The 23,802-nt window shown below is 35.1% G+C and overlaps 1 protein-coding gene across 1 annotated transcript; it reads right to left on the minus strand.

Moving 5' to 3' along the window:
• Nucleotides 1-4,372: 4,372 nt before the first annotated feature.
• LOC149000088 (Cysteine proteinases superfamily protein) lies at nucleotides 4,373-8,595 on the minus strand. The gene is made up of 2 exons (XM_089140859.1): nucleotides 8,338-8,595; nucleotides 4,373-5,313 (listed from the first exon to the last, which is right to left on the minus strand). The coding sequence occupies exon 2, from the start codon at nucleotides 5,290-5,292 to the stop codon at nucleotides 4,612-4,614; it is 681 nt and encodes a 226-aa protein (XP_088996985.1). The 5' UTR covers nucleotides 5,293-5,313; nucleotides 8,338-8,595; the 3' UTR covers nucleotides 4,373-4,611.
• Nucleotides 8,596-23,802: the final 15,207 nt, after the last annotated feature.

Below are 23,802 nucleotides of genomic sequence, written 5' to 3' on the forward strand. Positions count from 1 at the left end.
AGAGCTGCCTTCTGAGATATTACCTGCCAAATTATTGATGCATGGAATTCTGTTTTAGGATGCATTTCGTGCCATCAGTTGGTGCAGTGGACTACTAAGGTTTCAATTTGTAACACTCTTCAATCCCATCCTTTGGATGCAATGTATTATGTGACTGGTCACTGATCAGCTTATTTTCTTTTCCACCATTTTGCCTTGTCTTATAATGTATTCCTGTTCTAATTAATACTACATCCATTAAAATCTTGGGATTTTAGGAGGTCATGGTTTTGAAGAAGCTGAACTACATATCCATTGTCCGACTCCATTACTATGTGGTTCGGGTCAGATTTTGCTAGGTTAGTGCCCCTAATGTGGTGGTGGCGCACGTTAAATGGTCAGCCACTAGGTCCTCACTTATTAAATCTCAGCTGCTCAAAATATGGTTCAGTTTGATTTTGAAGAAAAATTGATTCTTTTACTTAAGTTGGTTATATGTGCACATGATTTTTTGAGTACTGGAGGTGATTAGATCCATTGGACTTCACTTGCATGAGCTTAAGACCTTGTCATTTCTTGTCCTCTGTGGGTACCAAAGAAAAAACATATGAAACACTAAATTTTCTTGTGCAAATTACTTATAGATCCTCTTGATTATAAATCAATTACATATACCATTGCTAATTTTTTTTTAAATTACAAATGCTCCCTTGTTGTTAAGAATTCTAGTTAAGTGATGATGTCACCACTAAACGAAAATTCAAAAGACCAACCTATGAAATTTAAAGAGAAAAATTACTAAAGTACTTTTGTATGGCTAAATTCCCCTTCATGTAGGTTCATGAAGGGTTTTCCTCTTCACCCATCTCTTTCCTTCACACGGCTGTAAATCACCTACTGAGAACCACCTACAAATCTACTGTTATAGAGAGGAAAAAAATCACACTACTTAAAATTTCAAACCTAAAACCCTGCTTGGACTCTTCCTCCCTCACAATGCTTTATGATGTTCTATCATTTCGCCTGGTCTTTAAGTTGATGTCTCTAAAACTTCAGACTTCTTTCATAGTTGAAAACTGGTTATTAGATAAGAAACCACAAGTTAGAAGAAAGTAATAGAAAGCATTTATTTGAGGAAAAAAAAAACAAAAAAGAAGCACTTAAAAAGAAACAATTGAGACATTCATCAAAGTAAACATTTATTTTCAAATTGTAAAAAGTGAGCATCCAGTAACCATTTCAGTAGGGAGGGCAGGTGATGGATCCCACCTAAGTGGGTCCCAATAAAAAACTCAAGAAATAATAATAATAATAATAATAATAATAATAATAATAATAATAATAATAATAATAATAATAATAATATTATTATTATTATTATTATTATATTATTTATTGTAATTATTTATTTACTTTTACTGTTGGTATATATTTCAGATTTTTTAAAATCCTTTTTCTTCTTTTTTTTTTCTTCAAAAGGAGGCAAAATAGCTTTTGGAGACACTAGGCGTCTCAACCACTAATGGATAATGGCCAAACCGTCAGTGTCTTGGCCTTCTAGGGTAAGGAGTTTGCCACACCATTGGCCTCCATATTAACAAAACAAAAATTATAGACAATTAAGAACGTTAGGTGCCTTATAAGTTATAACAGAGATAATTGCGAAAATTAATTTTGGGCTGGAATGTCTTGGTTTTGAAGAAACTGAACTACACATCTGTTCTCCAACTCCGCTACTATGTGGCCCGTGTTGGATTTTGCTAGGTTAGTGTCACTAACGTGATGGTAATTGTGGTGTGTTAAATGGTTACTACTTAGTCCCCATTAAATCTCACCATTCAAAATATGTTTCGGCTCGTTTTGAAAAAACCGATTTTCTTTCATTTAAGTTGATCATACATGCACATGGTTTTTTGAACGGAGATACCTATATTCATTGGATTCCCCTTTGCATGTGTGAAGACTTTGTTGTTTCTTGTTCATACAATCACACTCACATAAATATGGAACTCACAATAACGGTGTCTGACCTTTGTCAGGAAGGAACAATATGAGTTCCACACACATGTGAGTGTGACTTACAGGTTAAGTGAAGAGGATCTGGACTCGTGTCCCCCAAATTGATCATTGCACCTTGTTTTCCAGCGTTTTCCACATTCTCGTTCTCTTGACAATATTTTTCCTCCGTTCCTCTTCCATGAGTAGGTAATAAGCCGATTTGATTGAGAAGTGGCCTTTTCGTTCCCCTACCCAGAAACGCTCATCATCATTTGGAAATAGAGGGAGCTGGATTTTAAATATTTCTGCTCCTACATCTTGAGGAAATAACTCATTGATTAGGGCTATATTCCATTTCCTTTATTCTTCCATTAATTGGTAGACCATTGATACTGAATCTTGACCTCGATTTCGCTCCGGGATACGCCAATCCTCTAGGCCTAGGACCCAACAACCCCTTCTAACTATTCAAGCTAAGATCCCCTCCTACTCTTGATACTAGCCTCTCTTCAGACTTTCTTCCAAATAATATGCTTCTCCATCCCTAAGAGGGGTGTTTCTTCCCATTACTTCCATGGATTCACACTAGGAAAGTAGATACTTTTCATCAAGCATGCCCATGCTGAGTTCGGTTCTTTTAGTAGCTTCCATGCAAGCTTCGAGAGCATTGGTTGGTATACAGAGCCAGATTCCTGAATCCAAAACATCCATCATCCTTCGAGCAACAATGCCTTTCTTGGCATGATTTGCTATGCTATATAAATAAAAGGAATTTCATCCAACACTCTCATAACATATTGTAGTGCTTATCAATTTCTAGTTTGAAACATAAGGTTCTATTCTATGATTTCTACCATTCATCAGTATTTTGTTTGAGTGTTGGAGTGAATGAATAACCCAAAATTAATGAGGGAAAGATGAATAAATACATTTGTATGTACCTTGATCTCTTAACTTTTAGGAGATCAAAGCAACCTTCTGTAAGATGCCCATTCATCTCCATGGATGATCTTCCTAACACTTAATCAATACCCTATTCTGTTTCCGTTCCCCTGCCCCCATATACGCTCATCATCATTTGTAAATGGAAGGAGCTGAAACAGCCACCAAACCGTCACAGTTTTGCATCACAGGACCTTCAAGGCTAGAGAGTCTGCTACACCAGGTGATGATGAGCACAATTTTTTTTCTTCTGGAAATAGAGAGCTGGAGGAAATAACTCATTGATTAGGGTCCTATTCCATTTTTCTTCTTCCTCCATTAATTGGTGGACCATTGTTACTAAATCTTGACCTTGGCTATGCTTAAGGATGCGTCAATCCTCTAGACCTGGAACCCAACAATTCTTCCAGATCTTATGCGAATCTCCAGTGTCACTAAAAGAAAAGAACCAAAAAAAATCTAATGCAAGCTTGGAATTTTTCCTATGAAAGCTAGTGGGCAACTGCAAGTGCATTGCAGCATAGTTTGAGACTGTCAACTCCGAGCTGTTGAGTAACACTTCTCTACTTTCTAGCGAAAGAAATTTCTTAATCCAACCATGAAATCTTTTCTCCACCCTGTGATTCTCTTTTTTAAGGTTTCAAGAAGTGAATCTCCTGTACTACAAATTGCAGCTTAATTATGTAAAATGGGATCAATGGATTGATGGAATTATTGCTATTAATGTCAATAAAAAAATACTAACATGTAACATCTCTGTTACATTTTAATTGTTATGGTTTCTCAGGGGAAGGTGAGAACCAACCATGTATCATTCACAATATAAATAGATTTTTTTTAAAAAAAATTAAGAAAAAGAGAATTTATTGATACCAAGGCCGATCAGAAGAGCATTGGAACAGGGCCAAATTAAGGTATGGGACCGGGCCAACCCATCCCATTCCGACCTGATCAGAGAAGGCAAGCAAAATGGTTTAGCTTGATCCATTAGGATTCAGGTTCAAGAACAAGAATCTTATGCATAAAATCAGGGTCAGGATTGGAACAAACTCAACTTAGTTATGAGCATTCAAGGGTGGGATTGGAAACCTGGCGTAGCTCATCCCTGTTGCAGCTGTAATTAGCACCACTAATTTTAGGGTTTATCATGAATCTGCAAAGCCCAAGGATGATAAGAACAGAACCCAATACTGGAAAGTTGTAACATACAAAAACATGGAACCATGCTTATGCTGTATCTTAACAGGAAAGTTTTTCACATGCAAGGCAAATGTTTCATCCATTCCTCATCCCTCCTGCTCTTTTTCTTGGGGTCTGATTCCCACCCCTTAAAGGTGGAACCCAAGGTATATGAAGTTGTACCTTTTGATTTCTGAAGAACAAGGTCAGGTGACACAACTATGCTATGAATTAATTGACATCCTGAACTTCCACCATGGTTCTGCGGTCTGCAAGGAGTGTGTAGTACTCTTATAGTTACATGCATGTTACCAGACATGGTTGTAAGAATTTCAAAGCCAAGTGGACTCAGTATGTGAAGCAATCATACACATAATAGGTAGATCATGTCTTCTATAAAAGATCTTTACCAAAAAAAAAATGTCTTCTATAAAAGATTTCTCTTACAACCAACCAGTGATTTTTTTCACATGGACAGATATTACTTTCAAAACTCCCTGATGTAGTGAGACTTCAGCTCTTCAACATCAGATCTCTAATAAGCCTCAAAATCTCACTGCGCATCTTGGATACTGCAGATGGAACAACCTGCTCCTTCAAAGTGGAAAACCACAATCCAGACCTATCTTCAGATTCAACACTTTCATGCCAATGGCATATTGCTTTTGCCATGGCTAAAACATACAAGCCACAATCATAACCATTACTTTGTTGTGGCGTATCAGGGAATTCCACATAGAGACCATCAGAATCTGAACATGAGGAACCTATAAACCTAAGCACAGCTTCGTGTAGCCTCTTGGCATGTAAGCTATTCAATCCAGCCATGCTATCATGGTGCACAAAAGTGTTTGTGGATCTCTCATATGCAAGCATGGTCCAATGGGAACCACCTTCAGCAATTGCCACATCTTCATTATCGTTGACAACAAATATAATAAGATTCTTGTCAGGAAGCTTGAGAGGTTCCACGAAATCCTTAAGGCTGTCAGGACAGTTTGCAAGCCAAAAGGAGATTGCAGGTGGAATGAGTAGGATATCTTTGGACGGATAGCAAGAAGCCAGATAGCTGAAATAGAACTCTATAATTCGGTCATTCAGAAAATTAGGACCACTCAGAATATCTAAATCTGATCTCCTCAAAATAACATCGTTGTAGCTAAGGATCTTCTTATCGTCTTTTAATAAGCTCATGTGATAAATTGTCTCAAGGACCTGGCAAATTAAATTAAAATAAGACAAGGGTTGGAACCATATAACTGGAATTCAAAAAATGAATATTAGTCAAAAGAGATATATTCATAAAATTTGAGCAACAGCCAACATATGGGAGCACTAAGCATGATGCAATGCTCGCATTGAGCTAGATACACCGATCACATAAACTAACAGTAATCTTGCAGTCAGATGTTTCAGAAAACCACCAGTTGGAAAAACTTAGCACACCAAAGGGTCTCTTTCCTCATTAAGTTCCTAGCACTTTCTAGGGCACAAGCAAGCAGAAGAAGTGGTTACTTGTTATTCAGTTCTCTTGAGTTTGACAAAAAAAGAGTTTTTTTTCTTTTTCTTGGGGGGGGGGGGGTGGATAAAGTGGTATGGTAGCTAATTGGATTCCTCACTGGCAGATTGATACATGCAAGATGCTAGTGCATAGCTAATCAGATAATAATTATAAAAAAAATTACTGATACACATAGCTGTCATCTGATTAAAAATAGACATGAGAATAGAATCATCCTAAACTAGTTACACTGCATTGATTACTAATTTTGCATTCTCTATGGGTGCCTATCGTGTGAGCATGTTTTCAGGCATAATTACTTGTTATTAAAGGCAATAGACACATGAAAGGGTTAAGAACTAGTTAACTACAGAAAACAGGAGTAAGATCAGAAAATTGCATAAGTTAAACAATATTTTGAGGTTGTTTGACATAATACCAGGACAATGTACTACACACAGGCATGGTGGCTTTCCTTTCTCTTCATTTCTTATTCCCTTTATCAAGGAAGGTGTGGATCGTAGTGGGGCATTAAAATTAGAACAAGGAGTACTATATTACCAGGAAAATCCAGCAAGGTTCTAGTAAAAAGGGGATTGCAGCAACAGAGAGCACAACCAGAAAATCGAATGAACCAGAGCTACCATAATGGAGTAAAACAGTAGAAACTAACCGTGTGAAAACTGAATAAATGATAGGAAGAACCATGGGATAATGGGGCAGGAATGCTTCCTTTACAAAATAAATCAACCATGAAGAGAATTCACTCTTCTACAAAGGAATCCACCAAGAAAGTTCAGGTCATGTGAAATGAGAAAGTACTTGAAATCAATGCAAGCAATAGGCTATTCATCTATTTATAGTGAAAAATACCCCAAATAGGATAGCATAAGTACAGAATGCAGATTATGTTATTCGAAATATAATTATTAGCAACAGAAGCCTATTATACCAAGGAGTGATTCTAGAGATAATGATACATAACGATTAAGTAGAACTGCTAACACCAGGCCTATTCTACCAAAAGATAAGATACAATAGAAAACAAGTGGTGAGAAAGGGGTTAAAAAAATTAAGTAATAAATAAAATATTCCTACCTCTTAGCCCATTTTTTAAGCCCATTGGAATTGGCATCTTACAACCAAAACCCTTTGAACCAAAGATAAATACACATGCAAACCAACTAACTTCCATTAAAATAGGCGAATTCCTGTGGTGCATTTGCATCACGTTTCTTATAAACTGCTCCCGACAAGGCACCTGATGGAGCTTGCAACTATATATATCCAGTGTTATCATCATGCATGAAATAATTTTAGATAACACTATTGAAAAGCTTAGGATCTATACCATTCATGAACCCTTCAAGGTCCTTGTATAGAAATTTAACTTGTTTCTGAGTTGAACGGAGAACAGTGGTCGATCCCTCGAATCGAAAAGAAGGGTGTTGTGTATAGAAAGCTCATGTGTGTCTCTCATAATTAGGTCCGATTAGGCCAGTTAGCCAGTGCACATCTGTTGTGGATGAAGAAGGGTTTGACCTTTGGAGATTGGGCAGACTTTATCATTGACCATGAAACCACCTCCATAACTTCTGTCAACTAGAGAAATATCTAAAACTATAAGCAGGCAACTGTTTGTAACTGAAGGAAGGTTTCCCTGTACTATATCTTTGGGGTGACAGAAAAGGGAAGAAAAATATGTTTAAGGTTTTCTACCATTTCACAAGAGCACCAGACACGATTGTGATTTAGGGGGAATCTTTTCTCCCCTCAATTTCTTTTTTACCTCATACATCCCTATATATGAAGAAAAATATGTCTAACGTTTTCTACCATTTCACAAGAGCATCAGACACGATTGTGATTTAGGGGGAATCTTTTCTCCCCTTAATTTCTTTTTTACCTCATACAATCCTATAAAGGATCCCTAAGCTTTCTAATGAGAATTGCTTCACCTGACAGATTACTCTACCCTCCATTAACAGAAGCCCGATTGATGAGTTCATTCAACTTTCCACAACAAGCATTGCTGAATCAGATCTAAATCAAGGGAAACGTTTTTCAGTTTGCTGCAACACATGTTCAGTTTGTGATTTCAGAAGAGATGAAAAAACTGTATTATGAATCTGTTTCAAAACTAGTTAATTTTCGTAGTCTTTGAATCTATATCTCCAATCTTATAGACTACATATTTCCAAGTTACTTAAATTTGATAAAGATTAGCTCCAACGAGCGTGACACTTCTGGGATGAAAGAAGTGCATGAATTCAGAGATGAAAACTTTTCTTTATTTATTTCAAGATGGGTCTCGTTAAGGGGGAAATGCCTTTAAGAACCCAGGTGACACTTTTCATCTACAGAATCCAAAAGAAAACTTGCCCTATGGAACAGAGGGGATCAGTCTATAAGGTGGTAAATAAGAGACCCATATTAAAGATAGAAATGAATAAATTCTGGACTAAGTTGATGAAAAGCTTTCTCTCTCTTTTTCTTTAAAGAAAAACCTCAACTACAAATCCTGCAACGCGTAAGGAAGAACCGTAGTGAGAGAGATCTGGGGGAAAGGGAAGGTAAGTAGCAGGATTCTTAACTTGAAGATTATGCAATGGGATTTCTGAACATCTAGGTTTTCTCTATTTCCCTCTTTCTATCTTTCCTGGATTTTCTGTTAGTGGAAGCCTATGAACATTTTGGAAATCAGAACTTGTCTCATCGAAGGAGGAAGAGATACTTACAGAGTTGGAGAGATTCTTGATAATAACAAGCCAAGAAAGAAGAGACCGCTGTAATCCACAGAGACTGCGATGAAGAAAAGGAAAGACGCTCAAAGTCAGCGTTGTAAGTCTGTAACTGCTGCCGTAAAGGATTCAAGGATTAAATCCACAATTTCTCTGATTTCAAGCTTTTAAGGGTTTGGATTATGTTGCATCCATTGTTTATACTTCTACCGCAAGTAAAGCAGCTAGAGGGAGTCCCAGATCGTCATCCCCCTAACGTGTGCTCGCGAGTCGCGAGACGGTTGTTGAACAAGAATTACAGGGGCCCACAGCATATTTATATTTTAAAAATATTTTATTATTTTTTATTTGGACACTCTACATAATTTGTAGTGAAGACTACTCTCCTACTAATGATGGGTTAGTCAAGCGGTTAAAGACTCGAGTCCGGATCAGAAAAAAAAAAAAATAACTGCTCCCCTTAAGGGAAGATGATCTACATTCACACATGAGAAAAATATGTCTACAAAGAAATACAACACATGATTCTTACACAATAGAATGTCCTTGTATATTCACTAAAAAAAAAAAAAAAAAAAAAAAAAAGAATGTCCTTGTATAGAATGATAGATATTTTCTAGAAGGCTTTGCAATCTGGGAAGCGAAGCCCCTCCAGGCAGGGGCGGACCCACTAAGGGGCCGGTGGGGGCATGGCCCTCGGATTTTTAATTTTTTTATTATTTGCTTAGTTTTTTCATTTTTTATATTAATTTCCTTCATTTTTTTAAACTTTTTTCTCTTCTCACATGTGAAGTATCACTATTTCGCTCCCCCCCCAATTTTTGAAAACAAATTTTAAATGTAAAATAATGGTTATAAATGTCAATGTCATCTCTATTACCAACGGGGTTGGTCCAAGTGGTAAGCAGCTTGGTCCACTTAAGCAAGGTTCCGATATCATCGGAACCTTGTGGATGCAAAAAATCCCCGCTGGGAAACTCACCCACCACAGCCAGGTGTGCGACCCGGGACGAACACCGGATTAGTCAGGGCAAAGCCTTGGAAACCGAGGTTTGCAACCAATAAAATAATAATAATAATAATAATAATGTCATCCCTATTTAAAAAATAAATCCTCAATCCCTATTTATTCTCCCATCTCTTCTCTCTCACATTTTGTCTTCTTATTTATTCTCCTTCTATAAACGTAGGTTAAGGAAAATTTTTGAAAAAAAGTTATTATTTAATATTCAAAATGCCATTTCTAATAGAAACTAACTCCTCAATTTCGATTAATTCTCCTTTAATCTCCCCTCTCTTCTCTCTCACATCTTTTCTTCCTATATATTCTCCTTCTATAAACGTGGGTTAAGGGAAATTTTTGAAAAAAAAAATATTATTAAATATTCAAAATGTCATTTCTAATGGAAATTAACTCCTCAATCCGTATTTTCTCTCATATCCCCTCTTTTCTTCCTATTTATTCTCTTTAGTTTATTTCTTTTTATTTATTCTATAAGTGCGGATTAAGGAAAATTTGGGAAAAAATCTTCTGCACAATTAGGTTCTCTTTCTCTTTTTCAATTTATTTATTTTTTTCTCTGTCACTTATTTTTTATGTTTTTCTTTATTTGATTTTATATTCTTTGTTTTTGTATTTCTTTTGCAATTTTTATTATTTAATTTTATTTTGTAAATAAAATGTCTATAATTTTAAGGTAACTAACTACCATTGGTTTGCATCTTTTACCTAAATTTTTTTTTTGTTTACAAATTTTTTAGGGTTAAAGTCACGTGTATTTTTTTTTAACTAATGCTTTAATTTACCTATATCTTGTTGAAAAAAATACCATTATTAATAATTTATATATTTTTGTCAAATATATGTGGGTCCCACAAAATATATGTAGGCGTATTTCTTAATATAATAAAATAATTCATATGTGGGACCCTAATGGGTCTTATAAGGGCCCACACAATATGTGTGGTGAAAAAGCATTGGTGCTTCCCCAATCTGTACTTTTATTATTCGCCCCCCCCCCACTATTGAATCCTGGTCCGCCCCTGCCTCCAGGTAGGGCCGTTTGAGGTGGAGAGACTTGCCTGAGTAGTCTCTCCGCCTCCCCTGCTCCTCTCCCATTCTCTCTCTGTTTCCGTCACCTCTCCCATCTTCGTCTCCACTTCTCCTCCTGCCTCTCCCGTCTCTGTCTATCTCGTCTCCCATCTCCTGATCCGTCTACGTCTCCACCTCCCTTTTCTTCTCCCTCATCTGCGCACCTCCATCCATTTCTCTCTGTTTTTGTTTTGCTTTTCAGCTCCCCTCCCTCATCTACTCACCTCCTTCCTCTTCTCTCCTCCATTTCTCATCTGCTCACCTCCCTCTTTTTCTCTTCTGCTCGGACTAGATCTGTAGTTTTTTTGGCTTCGATCTGTTGTTTTTTCTGGTCGATCTTTCCTTTTCTCCCTACTTCGGTTGCACATAAAAACCTCCATGGTTGCAGCACTTCTGTTTTCCCTTTTTCAATATTTTAAAATAAAAAAATATTCCCTGGTTGCAGCGATCCTTGGTGCATACCACAGAACAACTCCTGATCTGGAAGTACAAGTACTCTGCGGCGAGCTTGACAGGTACGCCTCTACGGCAAAGTCGGATGGCAGGTCCGAACCTTCTCCGCACTTTTAATGCTACCACCATGACAACAACACGAGTTTTGTGTCCACCTTTGAGGCGTGTTTTGTGTCTACCCCTGAGGCGTGTCTTGTGTCCCCCTATGTGGGTGTTGGTGATTATTTGGTGTTGTATTTGTTATAGCTATCATTCTAAGGGTTTATTGGGCTTGACCCATCCTTTAGCCTGTATGACCCTGTCTATTGCATGTATGACAATTTGGTCAATTTTCGCTCCTTTGGTCGGATCGATCATTGTGTTTTCATGCATCTCTTTGCTATATTTTTCCTTTCTTTTATGTGTATCTTTCTTGGTTGAATGAATGAAGTGTTGTTTACCAAAAAAAAAAAAAAAAATGATAGATTACACTTTATGATATAAAATGTATATAATTAAATATTAATTAAGTTTAGGTGAATGTGATCTTCCCTTAATACAAAAATATGGATTGCCAAGATTGCACATTGAGGTGATTGAGATCTTCAATAAGAAGGTATATCTTTTGATATTATTTCTTTGGGATAATTACTATTGGCCCCCTGTACTTTGATTTTATTACAATTGTATCCCCTGTACTTTTCCAAATTACTAATCCAACCTTTAACTTTGTCTACAATTACTATTGCCCCCCTACCGTTATTGATGATGTGGCATCAAAAACCCCAAAATACTCTTATACTTACCTCTTTACTTATTTACCCTTTTGTCAAGTTAAAGTAGTACCCTTAATTAACTTTGGAGAAAAAGTTACTATAATCCGTTTTAATCTCAAAAAAAATAACATCAAATAAAGTAAGAATGATTAAATAAAACTCAAATAGAAATCGAAGAGGAAGGCAAATCGAATTCAACTCACATTGGAAACTGAATATCACCTAAAATATTTTCAAAATAAATGAAGTTTAGTGAATGTGGAAAACCAAATTGGATTTGGATTTTGCTCCTTTTTTTTAATCCAAAATAATTGAAGTTTAGTGAAGGTGGGGAACCAAATCGGATTTGGATTTTACACATTTCTTTAATTCAAAATAAATGAAGTTAAGTGAAGGCGGGAAACCAAATCGGAATAAATGAATTCAAATAAATGAAGTTTAGTGAAGGTGGGAAACCAAATCGAATTTGGATTTTGCCCATTTCATTAATTCAAAATAAATAAAATTTAGGGTAAAATTGACATTTAATATGGTTTTTAAAAATGGGGTAGCATCGTCTTCTGATTTCTTAATTTCAATGAAGGGCAAATTAGACATTACATATTCAAACTAACGGCTACTTAACACCGTATAAGGAAGGGGCAAAGTAATTTTGTAGAAGACAGGTTATATTAGTAATAAAATCAAACTACAGGGGGGCAACAGTAATTATCCCTATTTCTTTTTACGAATTGTACGCATCCATAATCAATACTATTTTGTGATATGGATGCGAAACGTTTCTTGGTGGAACCGTTTCTACCCTGTGATATGGATGTGAAACGTGTGGTTGAGGATATTCATCACTTTTTGGATCTCGAACCGTCATGGTCGATCCAACTTATTTCTAGGTGGGCTAACTCAAAACTCGTTTCCACCAAAAAGGATGTCTTTGGCTTTTTCTTGCCCTCCTTCTAATTAAAACTCCTTTTACCAAAAAAAAAAAAATCAATATTATTCGTAATACTGATTTAATTATTATTTATTTGAAATCTTTTATTTTTTATTTTTTTATTTTTTATTATCATCATCAAATCAGTCAAAGCAACTAATTAGGCCCATGGGTTTTTGGGGCAGGGGAGAAGGTTTGGAGGGATCTTCCCTAGACTTACTGCCTCCTACCCAAATGAGAGGATCTAGACTTTATTTTATTGGGATTATTACTATTGTCTCTCATATTATAACTTAATTAATAAGTGGACCTTGCCTTTTTGAAAATTACCATTACCCCTTTGCTTCTAACAATAGTAAGAGACTATTAACGTTAGATGTGCAATATCAAATTTGGCCTTTTTTTGTTTTTTTGGTAAACAGATTTTTCATTCAACTAACCCGGAGACACCTGAGCTGAAACATCAAAATCCTTCAACCAGGGAGTGGATAAAGGCCAAATAGTCAATCCGGACAATGAATTGACCATCCAAGCTAAGTGATTAGCCAACTGGTTAATCTGCCTAGGAATATAACACAACTTACAAGATTCAAAATAGGAGATCAGCTGGTGTATATCAGCAATAATTGGAGCCATATCCCTATTTCTACTCCTCTGTGTGTTTGTGAGGACATTGATGATACTTTTGCAATCAGATTCCACGATGATCTTGTCTATGCCTTCACCTAAGGTATGTAACATACCTGATCTGATAGCAAGTGCTTCTCCCATTTCCGCCGATTGAAATCTTGCAGGTTCAGATGTTGCAAAGATCACCTCACCATTAGAGTTACGCAGTACAAAGCCCAAACCCATGTTGTCCCATTGTTCAACAAATGAAGCATCACAATTCAGTTTGTATTAAGTAGTTTACATTCTCCTATTAGATCACTGTGAGATTTTATATTTTGGTTTAGGATTTTGGGTGAGAGTTTTATAATGTTGTTTTGACAATTGGTTGAAAAATCTTCATCGTAATCTTCTTCTACAGAATAAAAGATGTTTTTCTTCGCTTGTGGACTAACACCTCGTATTGGTATTTGAACCATTAAGTCTCTGTGTTCCTTAGATTTATTTTTGGACTTGTTCGTGATTTACTAGCATCATTCCAACACTTATAGCCATATTGACATTACCCAAAAAATGTTGAAGGACTTAGAACCGTATTAAATCAATAATCCATTTATTTTTATAATTCTAGCTATTTGATAGAGTTGGTTTGAGTTCAGATTTTGGAAGTACTTTAGTTTTGCAAGGGAAAATCACAATTTTATATCTTTTAATGATGGATTTGAAAGAAAAGGAAAATTTTCTTTAATAAGTGTATGCATGAAATTTAAGCAATGTCTGATTGTAGTTTTAGAAGATTTTGAAGAGAATCTTCAGCTTTACTGGATTTTATTGTGCCAAGGATTTGGGAGCTTCACATGTATAGGGTTGGAATTTCTTTTGCTAGCAATACCTAGACCTATAAATAGATAGCCGAAATTTGCTTGCGAATTCGTGTATGTATTCATTTAAAGATGTCCGTATCTAGAATTATTTTTTACCAAAAAATATCCGTATCCGTCCTTTAAGCAACCGGATTCGGATAATTGCTTATCGGATCGGATAATATCCGACAAAAGTTTATCTAGATAGAGTAAAGTATTCAACATTTCCCCCCTGAAAATGGATGATAATCGGATTCGGAAACCCGTAATCGGAAACCGGATAATTGAAGATAAAAAATTATTTGGTTAGAGTAAAATATTAAAGACTTTTCTATAAAAAATGGTTGATAATCGGATTTGGAAACCGGTAATCAGTAATCGTAAATTGTAAATCAGAAATCAAAATTCAAAAAAAGATGACAATCATCAACCAATAATCGGATAGTTTATAAGATCTGATTATTATCGGATATTCGATAAAGTTCCGAATTCGAATTCGAATGCTTTCTCTAAATTTCTGTCGGATTCAGATAGTGGATTTGCTAATAAGATTCGATTCCAGATACTGGTGTATTCTAGCCGAATCCGATCTGTTTACAGGTCTAACAATACCTAATACTTCACCTCCTAGTATTCTTCATGCTTGGGATAGGTTTTGCCTCAACTTAAAGAGACAAACCAAGGAAGACTACTATGCCAACTTTCCTTTCTTATTTGAGTATAAGAGATGCAATGAGATTTATTTATGGATGAGTTATGCTTGTTCATGGATCACATCAAAGGGTTGAGGTTGGATTTAGAAGACAAATTTTATTTTTCTTCTCATTTTAACTTAATCTCTACCGTTAGATGTGACCTATAAACATGTGTCATTCATTCATAAGGAAATGAAAATATCCAAGGTACAATTGCACCATATGAACTCTTCCAGTTATTGATGTACCAGAAAGCCCATTGCCTCCTAAACGTAAAAGCTTTAATCGGAGACATTCTTTGGGTTAAATTAGGGCCTAACTAGCCGTAATTTCTTAGATGTTTCTTTCTTTTTTCTTCTTTTGGTAAACCATTTCTTAATCGTTTCGAGATGAGAATATTGTGGCTTAGTCCTTAGTAGGGTTTTGTCTCTTACAAAGTTGGATAAATTGGCCTATTTCCACTCTCTTGAGTCTAAATTCTTATGCAGGATTGGAACCTTTTGGCTTGTAATATTAAACAAAATACCTTTTACCGAGAAAAAAAAACGTGATTTTATAATTGTGGTATTGTCTGTTGTAGTAGGCTGTTGTTCATCTTTCACTTCTTTATTTATTTATTTATTTTTTTAATAAATTGATTAGCTCCTTAATCTTAATTATCTTCTACTTTGGAAAACCTCTCGTTGATTTATCTTAAGATTTCGATACTCTAGTTCATTGCTTATCTATGGAAGATAGGGGTGCAAGTTTGGCCCTGGTGGCCTTGATTCGCCCTAAACCCGTCTTGAGCCCAAATAGGGCTTGGGCTAAAGATTTGGCCCTAAGGGCAGGTTATGGCCAAAATATTCTGGCCATGTTTTAGGGCCAAGGGCGGGCCAGAGCCCATCCTGGCCCGTCCCTGATTTTGACCTTAATTTTGACTATGATCTTGGCCCAATCTTGACCCTAATTTGGCTATAGTCTTATTGTTAATTTGACCCTGATCATGTTATAGATTTTTATCCTAATTTTCATATTAACACTGATATAACTATAAGTTTCGACTTTGACCTTCAGTCATTTTGATCATACTAAACTATGTATTCATTTTTTATATTATTTTTAAGGTAATTTTTATTTTTCGAACTAAGTCATTTTTAGTTTAAAAAAACATTGAATTTTTTTTTGGACTTAAGCGAGATAATATATTATAAATAATAAAAACTAGTATATAGAGAATTAATATTTAACAAATATACAACCTAACTTCTCATCATGAATATTGACATCTTTCTTTTGCCTCCAATGTGATATTTCAGAAAAAAATAAAAATATTATTTTATTTAATTACAAAAAAATATCAATACTAAATTATCGTTGATTTAATTGTTAACAAGGTTTTGAATATGTTTTTTTTTTTTGTTGAATAAAGATATCAATGGGAGAGGTTTTTCAATTTCCATCACCAAAGCAATGGAAGACTTTCCGAGTTCAATATAGAATTTTGGAGTATGAATTTATTTATGTTTAGAGCAACACTATCAACTTATTGACTATTTTATCATTTTGTAGGAGCTTGAATCATTTTATATTTTTATAAATTTTATTTATAGTTTACTTGTGATACTTTATTATTATTATTTTTTATGAATTTACAGTTGATATTTTAGTTACTTGTTAACAAAATAAGGTTAATCAAGGCTAACTCATCCCGACCTAGCCCAACTAGGGCCAATTAGGGCGGGAATATGCTTATATTAGAACATATAGGGCTGGGCTTGGGATTGCAAAAGCCCGGCTTAACCCGCCCAGGTTGTAGCCCTAATGGAAGCAATGAAATTAAATATTTCATCGTTAAAAAAATAAAAAATTTTGGAATAATTATATTGCTTGTCTCTATTATAATTTATTTCCTTAAAAACTCTATTCTTAATAAAATTACTTAAAGGACTATTCTTTATAAAATTACTATTGTCCCCTTATGTTAAATGTTTAATATAAAATTACTACTTTTCTCTTTTAATATCAATAAACTAAAAAAAATAATATTATCCTCATTTAAAAAAAAAATTATATGAAATACTAATTTTACAATTACATTCTTATTCATTTTAGGATAAAAAATATCTATTGATAATAGGGACTTCCTAAAATACATAAGGTCAATTGAAAAGTAAATAACAAAAACTTAAACATAGCAATAACTTGAAAATTAAATAAATAAAAGCTAAAAAAAATAAAAATAAAATAAAGAATCACTATTTTTTTTATTATCTTATATTTTGAATCTAGGATTTGGGTATGGATTTTATTTATATTAATTCTTAATTGTTAAGGGTATTTTAGGGTTTTGATAATAAAAAGAATTGAGAGTAATTTAGGGTTTAAAACTATTAAGATATTTACAAATATTTTAAATTTTAACAATAACATTAATAGACACTCTAGGGTTATTAGGTATTTAAGGATAGTTTGAAGTTTAAAATAAAACATTCTTTTAGGAATGGAGGTTTAGGATTTTAAAAAAATTATTTAACGATAAGCATACAACTTAACTGAAAAAATTTAGCAGACGAAAGGAAAGTCTTCGATACCTTTGTCAGGTAAGAGGAGAAAGGTAAGTGATATTATCTAAAGAAGTGTCATTTGATCAACAATTATTTATTTATTTATTTATTTTTGTAAAATTTTTGGTGAGAAGAGAGGACATGACATCACATGACTGGTTGTTGACTAAGTCAAAAATAATTTTACCAAAAATAATATAAACTTATATTTTTAATGGAGCTTAAATTAGGAGGGGCCAAGATGCCAAGTGCCCATATTTAATCCATAACAAAATAAATTTTCTATTGGATATCTTTATGGTTAAATTTTGTTTTCAATCAAAGAGGCAAATATTGATATTTCACACATTAATATTTAAGCTATTGTAATTCAAAATGATATCTTCTAATGATTCAATAGTACAATTCGGTAGGCCAAATTTTGAATTTAAGAGTCCTTTGAGTTTAAAAGAATTTTCTGATGATAATTTATTCATAAGATGCAAGGCAAAGCATCATTTTCTGTGTTTTTTCTTAATAATTAATCTCTTTATTGGTTGGAGAGAATGTTAACATTCAAATGAAATCTTAATAAAAAACCCTTCGAGTATGGATATGTGTTTGTTGGTAATAAACAGAATGAAATTAGTAAACACTCTATTCTTTACTTTATTTTTTAATATACATATAATTTTTGATGAATGGTTCTATAATCAATCTATTTTTAATTAGTTTCTTTAATCCTACACAATAAGTCTAGATATAAAAACTTCCGCCATTAATTTAAATTAATGAAAACCCAATTGGTGAAAGATGTTAAGGGTATATTTGTAATATCACTTTATGAGTAGTGATGTTGTATATATAGTTGTACTTGTACTTCATATGACTCACTTGAATACATTTGATCTTTTATACCAACAAAAAAATACATTTGATCTTTCAGTAATTGAATTTGATATTTATATTACCCTATAATCTCTCCTTCAGTTTTTCCTTTCTTGATTAGTTTTTTGTTCTGTAAGTTTCTTGATTTTGATCTTTCAAGGCGGATTCCTTTCCTGCTTCAGTTTTTCCATATCGATGAAATCTCAATTTTACTAATTTTGTGAGACAAACTAATTTTGTGATTCTGTCTCACCTCAGAAAATTGTATATCTGTAATATCCCTTGTTGGATGGTGATGTTGTATATACATATATGTGTGTGTGTGGGGGTGTACTTGTACTTCATACAACTCACTTGAATACATTTGATTTTTCACAGGTTCCATCTATCCTTCACTAATAAATGGGGGAACTGTTTAGAATATTAGAATAAAAAAATTAAGAAAAAGAATTATCCTTGAGCAATCTAGATTTCTTTAATCAGAATACTCTTTTTCGTATCATCTCTTGTAATTTTTAAATATAAGGGATAAGGGATATATATTACTTTGGATCTTATTAAATTAATTAAGTGTTACTACCAAAAAAAATTAATTAAGTGCATTTTAACTTCACATCGGAAACCTGGTTATTGGGATCCAAGTTTATTGTTATTAATAAGTTCTCCCTATTAATGCCATGACATTGATAATATGTGTCTCCAAAAAAAACATTGATTATATGTGTCTGGAGTACAACAGTGAGGACTATTATATTAGCATTAGCCAAAAAAAAATTCTTCCTTTATCAAAAAAAAAAAAAAAAACTTTCCTATCACAAAAACTTCCTATCACTATCAGGGGAACAACCATGTCTTGTTTGGATTTCAAGGTCTCGATTGATCGAACGAGCAACCATGGTCTACCAAGAAAAGATCGACACCAATTGATCACTATCAATTAATAGGAGAACAACCATAGAATCAATCAATCTAATTCCATTCAAGCTAGGAGACTAAACTAAATATCACACCCAATTGATCACTATCAATTAATAGGAGAGCAACCATAGAATCAATCAATCTAATTCCATTCAAGCTAGGAGACTAAACGAGGCATAGTAACACCACCATCGAGCAGAAGAGGAACCATGGTCCATGGGTCTCTATCGACCAGGCATCCTAACACTAATAAAAGAGGAACCATAGTCCATGGGTCTCTATCGAGCAGGCATAGTAACACCACCATCGAGCAGAAGAGGAACCATAACACCACCATCGAGCAGAAGAGGAACCATGGTCCATGGGTCTCTATCGACCAGGCATAGTAACACCACCATCGAGCAGAAGAGGAACCATAGTCCATGGGTCTCTATCGACCAGGCATGGTAACACCACCATCGAGCAGGAGAGGAACCATAGTCCATGGGTCTCTATCATGCTAGTTATTCTGCTGCCCTGCTTTTTCTACATCTAGTCTTAAAAAATGTTTCCACTTTTCCTTTTTCCTTTTTCTTCTATCTTTGCTGCTTGACTTTCTTTCTACATTTTTGTAGTTTTCAATTCGAACGACCACTTTGAAAGTTTCCAAGAAATCCCGAAATCCATCGATATAAATAGCATTGAGGTTTAAAGAGAAACAAGAAACACTAAGCCCAACCTAGAGTTCCTTCTTCTTCAACTCCGGGGTTGGTGGGTTATTACAGAGCCGCTTTGGAATCCAGCAAACCCACCCTAACCAATCCAGCACCAAAATTCAATCGAAATGACAGAGCTGACGAATAATCCATCACCCAATTTGATCAGCACTTTAGTCGATTACAAAACCGGTGTGATTCAACGACCGCCCAAATCAATCCTGTCATAGCCGTCGCCGATCCCAGCTCACCAGGTGGAGCCACCAACCATAACGTTGCAGCCACTGCAAATCCAAACGCCACTAGTAGTACTTCAGTACTGACTGAACTCTCGGTTGCGGTTGCCGGAAACACCAACCTCGACCATGTCGTCGATCTCAGCTCACAAGTTGGATATCAGACTAACACTTCCACCGGTAACCCAACTGCCAGAAGTCCGGTAAAGCAGTCAGCAGTGTTGCTTTTAACTGTCTTCTCCGTTGCTGGAACTTATACCATCAAGCAAGCCCAAATATTCGTCCATGGCTTTTCTCCAGTCTCGTTGGATTTGTGGTGTCTGCCACGCTGTGCATGGTCGGCAAGTATTTGCGGCGCAAGCTTTCGGCTGTTACCTGCTTGGCTACATTCCTGATCATGGCCGGTACTGGTTTAGCATTAACATTTCTCTTTGTGTCGCTTTTTCTAGTGCTTCGTTAACTTTTGCTCGCCAGAAGGAAAAAAAAAAAAAGGTCCACTATTTATAAGGTGCAACACCCATTGACCCATTCACCCATTGCATTTCTAAGGTGCAACATCTTGGCGAGATTTTTACCTTTCATCAGTGGCCGAAACCATTGGGATCAGTGAAATTTCGGAGAGGTTTACCGACATATCCGGTGAAATTTATCCAAAATTCTTTAAAAAAATTGATAAGATAATAACGCAAATGTTATTGCTCATTAATTCTTCTACCACGTTTGTGGCTAGAAATGCTAAACAGTAAACCATTTTTTTATCAATCCTGATTCCAGATGAGTCCAACATCCAGAAAACCGCAAGAAGGTTCGAAGCCCAGAGTGTCAAGTCCCAAATGATGATTCATTTAGTTTGATCACGCAGCAGAGAACTTCTGATATAATATTACGAAGATTGAAATCTCCCACCACAGTGGAGATTCTTCTAAAAGTAGGATAGAGGATTTTTAATTAATTTAGCTCGAATACAGTTTGGAATTTGAAGAAAACTTTATGACATACAATGAAATTGATGGCTCACCCTTCCCCAGTGCACCTTCATTTCTTCCTGGAAACAAACTGGCTCGCGTTTCTCAATGGGAAATTCTGTCCCAGAAATTTTTAAATAGAAATCCCAATCAAGATAAGACCACGATAGACAGAAGAATAAAAATCCAGCACCAAGCTAGCTAGCTCGTCTGAAGCTTTCATATATAAATTATTCATCGTCCAACTTGTCTTCAGAAGCCTCTCTAAATTTGGGGAATTAGAAGAAAGATGAAGACAGGTGGTGCAAGTACTTCAACCTATGACTGCAAAAATCTGATCGCTCTCGCCATTCTTTTTCTCCTAGAATGATTGATTTGAATTAGATTTTCACTAAGTTTCTTTTTGGGAGATGCTAACTTTACAATGTAAAGATTGGCATCATATATTCACCTGCACATTCTATTTGTAGTTGGGTATGTGGTGATCTTCTCAGTCTCGCCTACTCTCTCCGTTCACAATGCCGCGTGATCCTGCTGATTGGTGGCATTTGGAATCAAAGTCTCTTCCGCGTATTGCCTTAGAGAATGTTGTGGAAACTTTGGACTCTGAATACAGTATTTGATTGTGTAGCTATGTGGACATGGTTCTGGGATTTTGCATCAAACAAGCCATAAAATTTCGTTGCTGCTGGAAAACTTTGATTTCTAACTTCATTTTGTTCGTTGCTGTCGCACAAACAGAATGTAAGGATGGCGAATTTTATGGAATATAAATAGAATCACCCTTTCCCCTTTTTTGGGATTATTTGTAAGACATGGTCTAGCCATTATATATTAGTTTCATGTACTGTGTCTCTCTGGGAAGTCTAGTGAATCTTCTTCTTCTTCTACTGATCTTAAGAAGATTGAGGAATAACTGAACCCACCCAGAAGCAATAGGGCCAAATGCATCCCCGCTATGGTTTTTTGAAATTTTAACAGAGAAATTTCCCTGACTTTTTTGTATGCCTACAATACCAGCAATAGACCCTGATTGAAGAAAATTTTTTAATGCATAATTCACCACTAATTGCCTCCCAAAAAATAGACTAACATGAGTCAAAAGAGAAAAGCAAATGACTCTTACCAAAAAGGACAGACCAAAGCAGATAAAATCTGCTGACTACAATTATAGTCCTAACCTATCAATGATATTAAATTTTGCTACCAATTTTGTATAATGTCATGTATTTTATTATGTTTCTACTTCCGTACTTTTGCTAACTGAACAATCCCTTGAGGTTAAAATTAAGGAGTAAGATTTTAATTTTTCCTTTTCTTGGAAAGAGAAGAATATTGCATTGCAAAAAAGATTTGGTTATACTGGGCAACTAAAGAGTCTAAGTAAGAGTAAGAAAAACCTGAAGGGTGGCTCAGTTGATAAAAAATCAACATTTTTAAGAAGAAGGTCAAAGTTCGAATTCCCTCAAGGCTAAGGGTTTTTCTATATAAGGTTAGGTTGATCACTTTCTTTACATTCAAGGGTTTCCACTAGTTTCAGGTAAGGCCTTGATTTTCAAATTTAGAATCTAAAACCTTTGAATGAAAAAGAGCAAAAAAAATACCTCAATTTTTTGATTGGGATTGTTGGATAGGAATTTGTATATGTTGTGCTATTCAAGCCTCTTCTTCTTAAAAAATTCCATTCCGTTTCAATGCATCCGTGTTTGTGTTTTGTGGTTGTTTCTACTAATTTTTTAAATGAGTATGACCTCTTGATCTTTGCTTGTAAGCCTTATCATACGAAGATTTAGGTCATTGAAATCTTAGTAAGATTTATCATCCCATCCCCAAGGCAGAAAAAGAAAAAAGAAAAAAAGTTTGAACAGATGACCTTTATTGTTTCCTTCGAATATTTGATCCTTTGAATAGCAATAAGGTTTAACTGGCATTTTCTGTTAACCTTCAAGTCTGCAAATTTTGAACCCTTTTGCCATGGAGAGTCGATCATCTTAAGGTTTAAGCCTTTGATCCATGCTGGAACAGGCAAGCAAGGCCTCATCTTTTTAACTTTCAGCCTCTTGGAAACACTGATAAGCCCAAATGGAAACACTTCTTGTTGTGCAACATTGGAATTAGTACTACAATAGATGGGTGAAGGTTGAGGCAGTGGTAACCAGCAGGGGAAGGGTTGCAGTGGTGGATAGTTTCCTGCAAGGTTAGGTATGAGAAAAAGATGGATGAAGGGGGAATCCCTTCACCCACCTAAGGATTGGGTATGAGAAGGTAGTTTGGTCCTAACACCTTCAATAAAGGCATTCTGATCATTTGATATTCAAAATTTGAATGACTTGATAGAATCAAGGCCAATCCATAAAATGTGTAACCTGTAATTTTGATAGGCCACCAATAATATTTGGCACTTAAGCGGGTGCTTGGAGTTTTACCTCTAGTCCTCTACTAAAGTGGGACACCTGTAATTTTTTTAATTTTTTATTTCAATTGATCTTACCTAATTTATGAAAATCAGAAATACTTTTTTCTTAGTCGAGCCCAAGGATCAGAGGATACGTTTAGGTGCATTTGGTAATGGGCCAAGGAACAAATAAAAAACGTTTGGTAAAATGTTCATCCTATCGTTTTTAGGAACTGAACTAGTAAAAATCTGGTGTCTGAAAAGGCTTTTCGCAAAACAATTTTGACTTGTTTTATGGTTTCTAAAAACAAAAAACACGTCTCAAAATCCCATACAAAGAGGGACACTCAAACCCAAATTTCATTCACACAACTTCTAACTCCTTGCCTTCATAAAAAAAAAAAAAAAAGTTTCCATTGTCTCGTGCAAGAATCCTGTTAAA

This window comes from Hakea prostrata, chromosome 11 (assembly GCF_041222555.1).
Source record: "Hakea prostrata isolate BN-2017 chromosome 11, UWA_Hpros_2, whole genome shotgun sequence".
Taxonomy (NCBI): Eukaryota; Viridiplantae; Streptophyta; class Magnoliopsida; order Proteales; family Proteaceae; genus Hakea; species Hakea prostrata.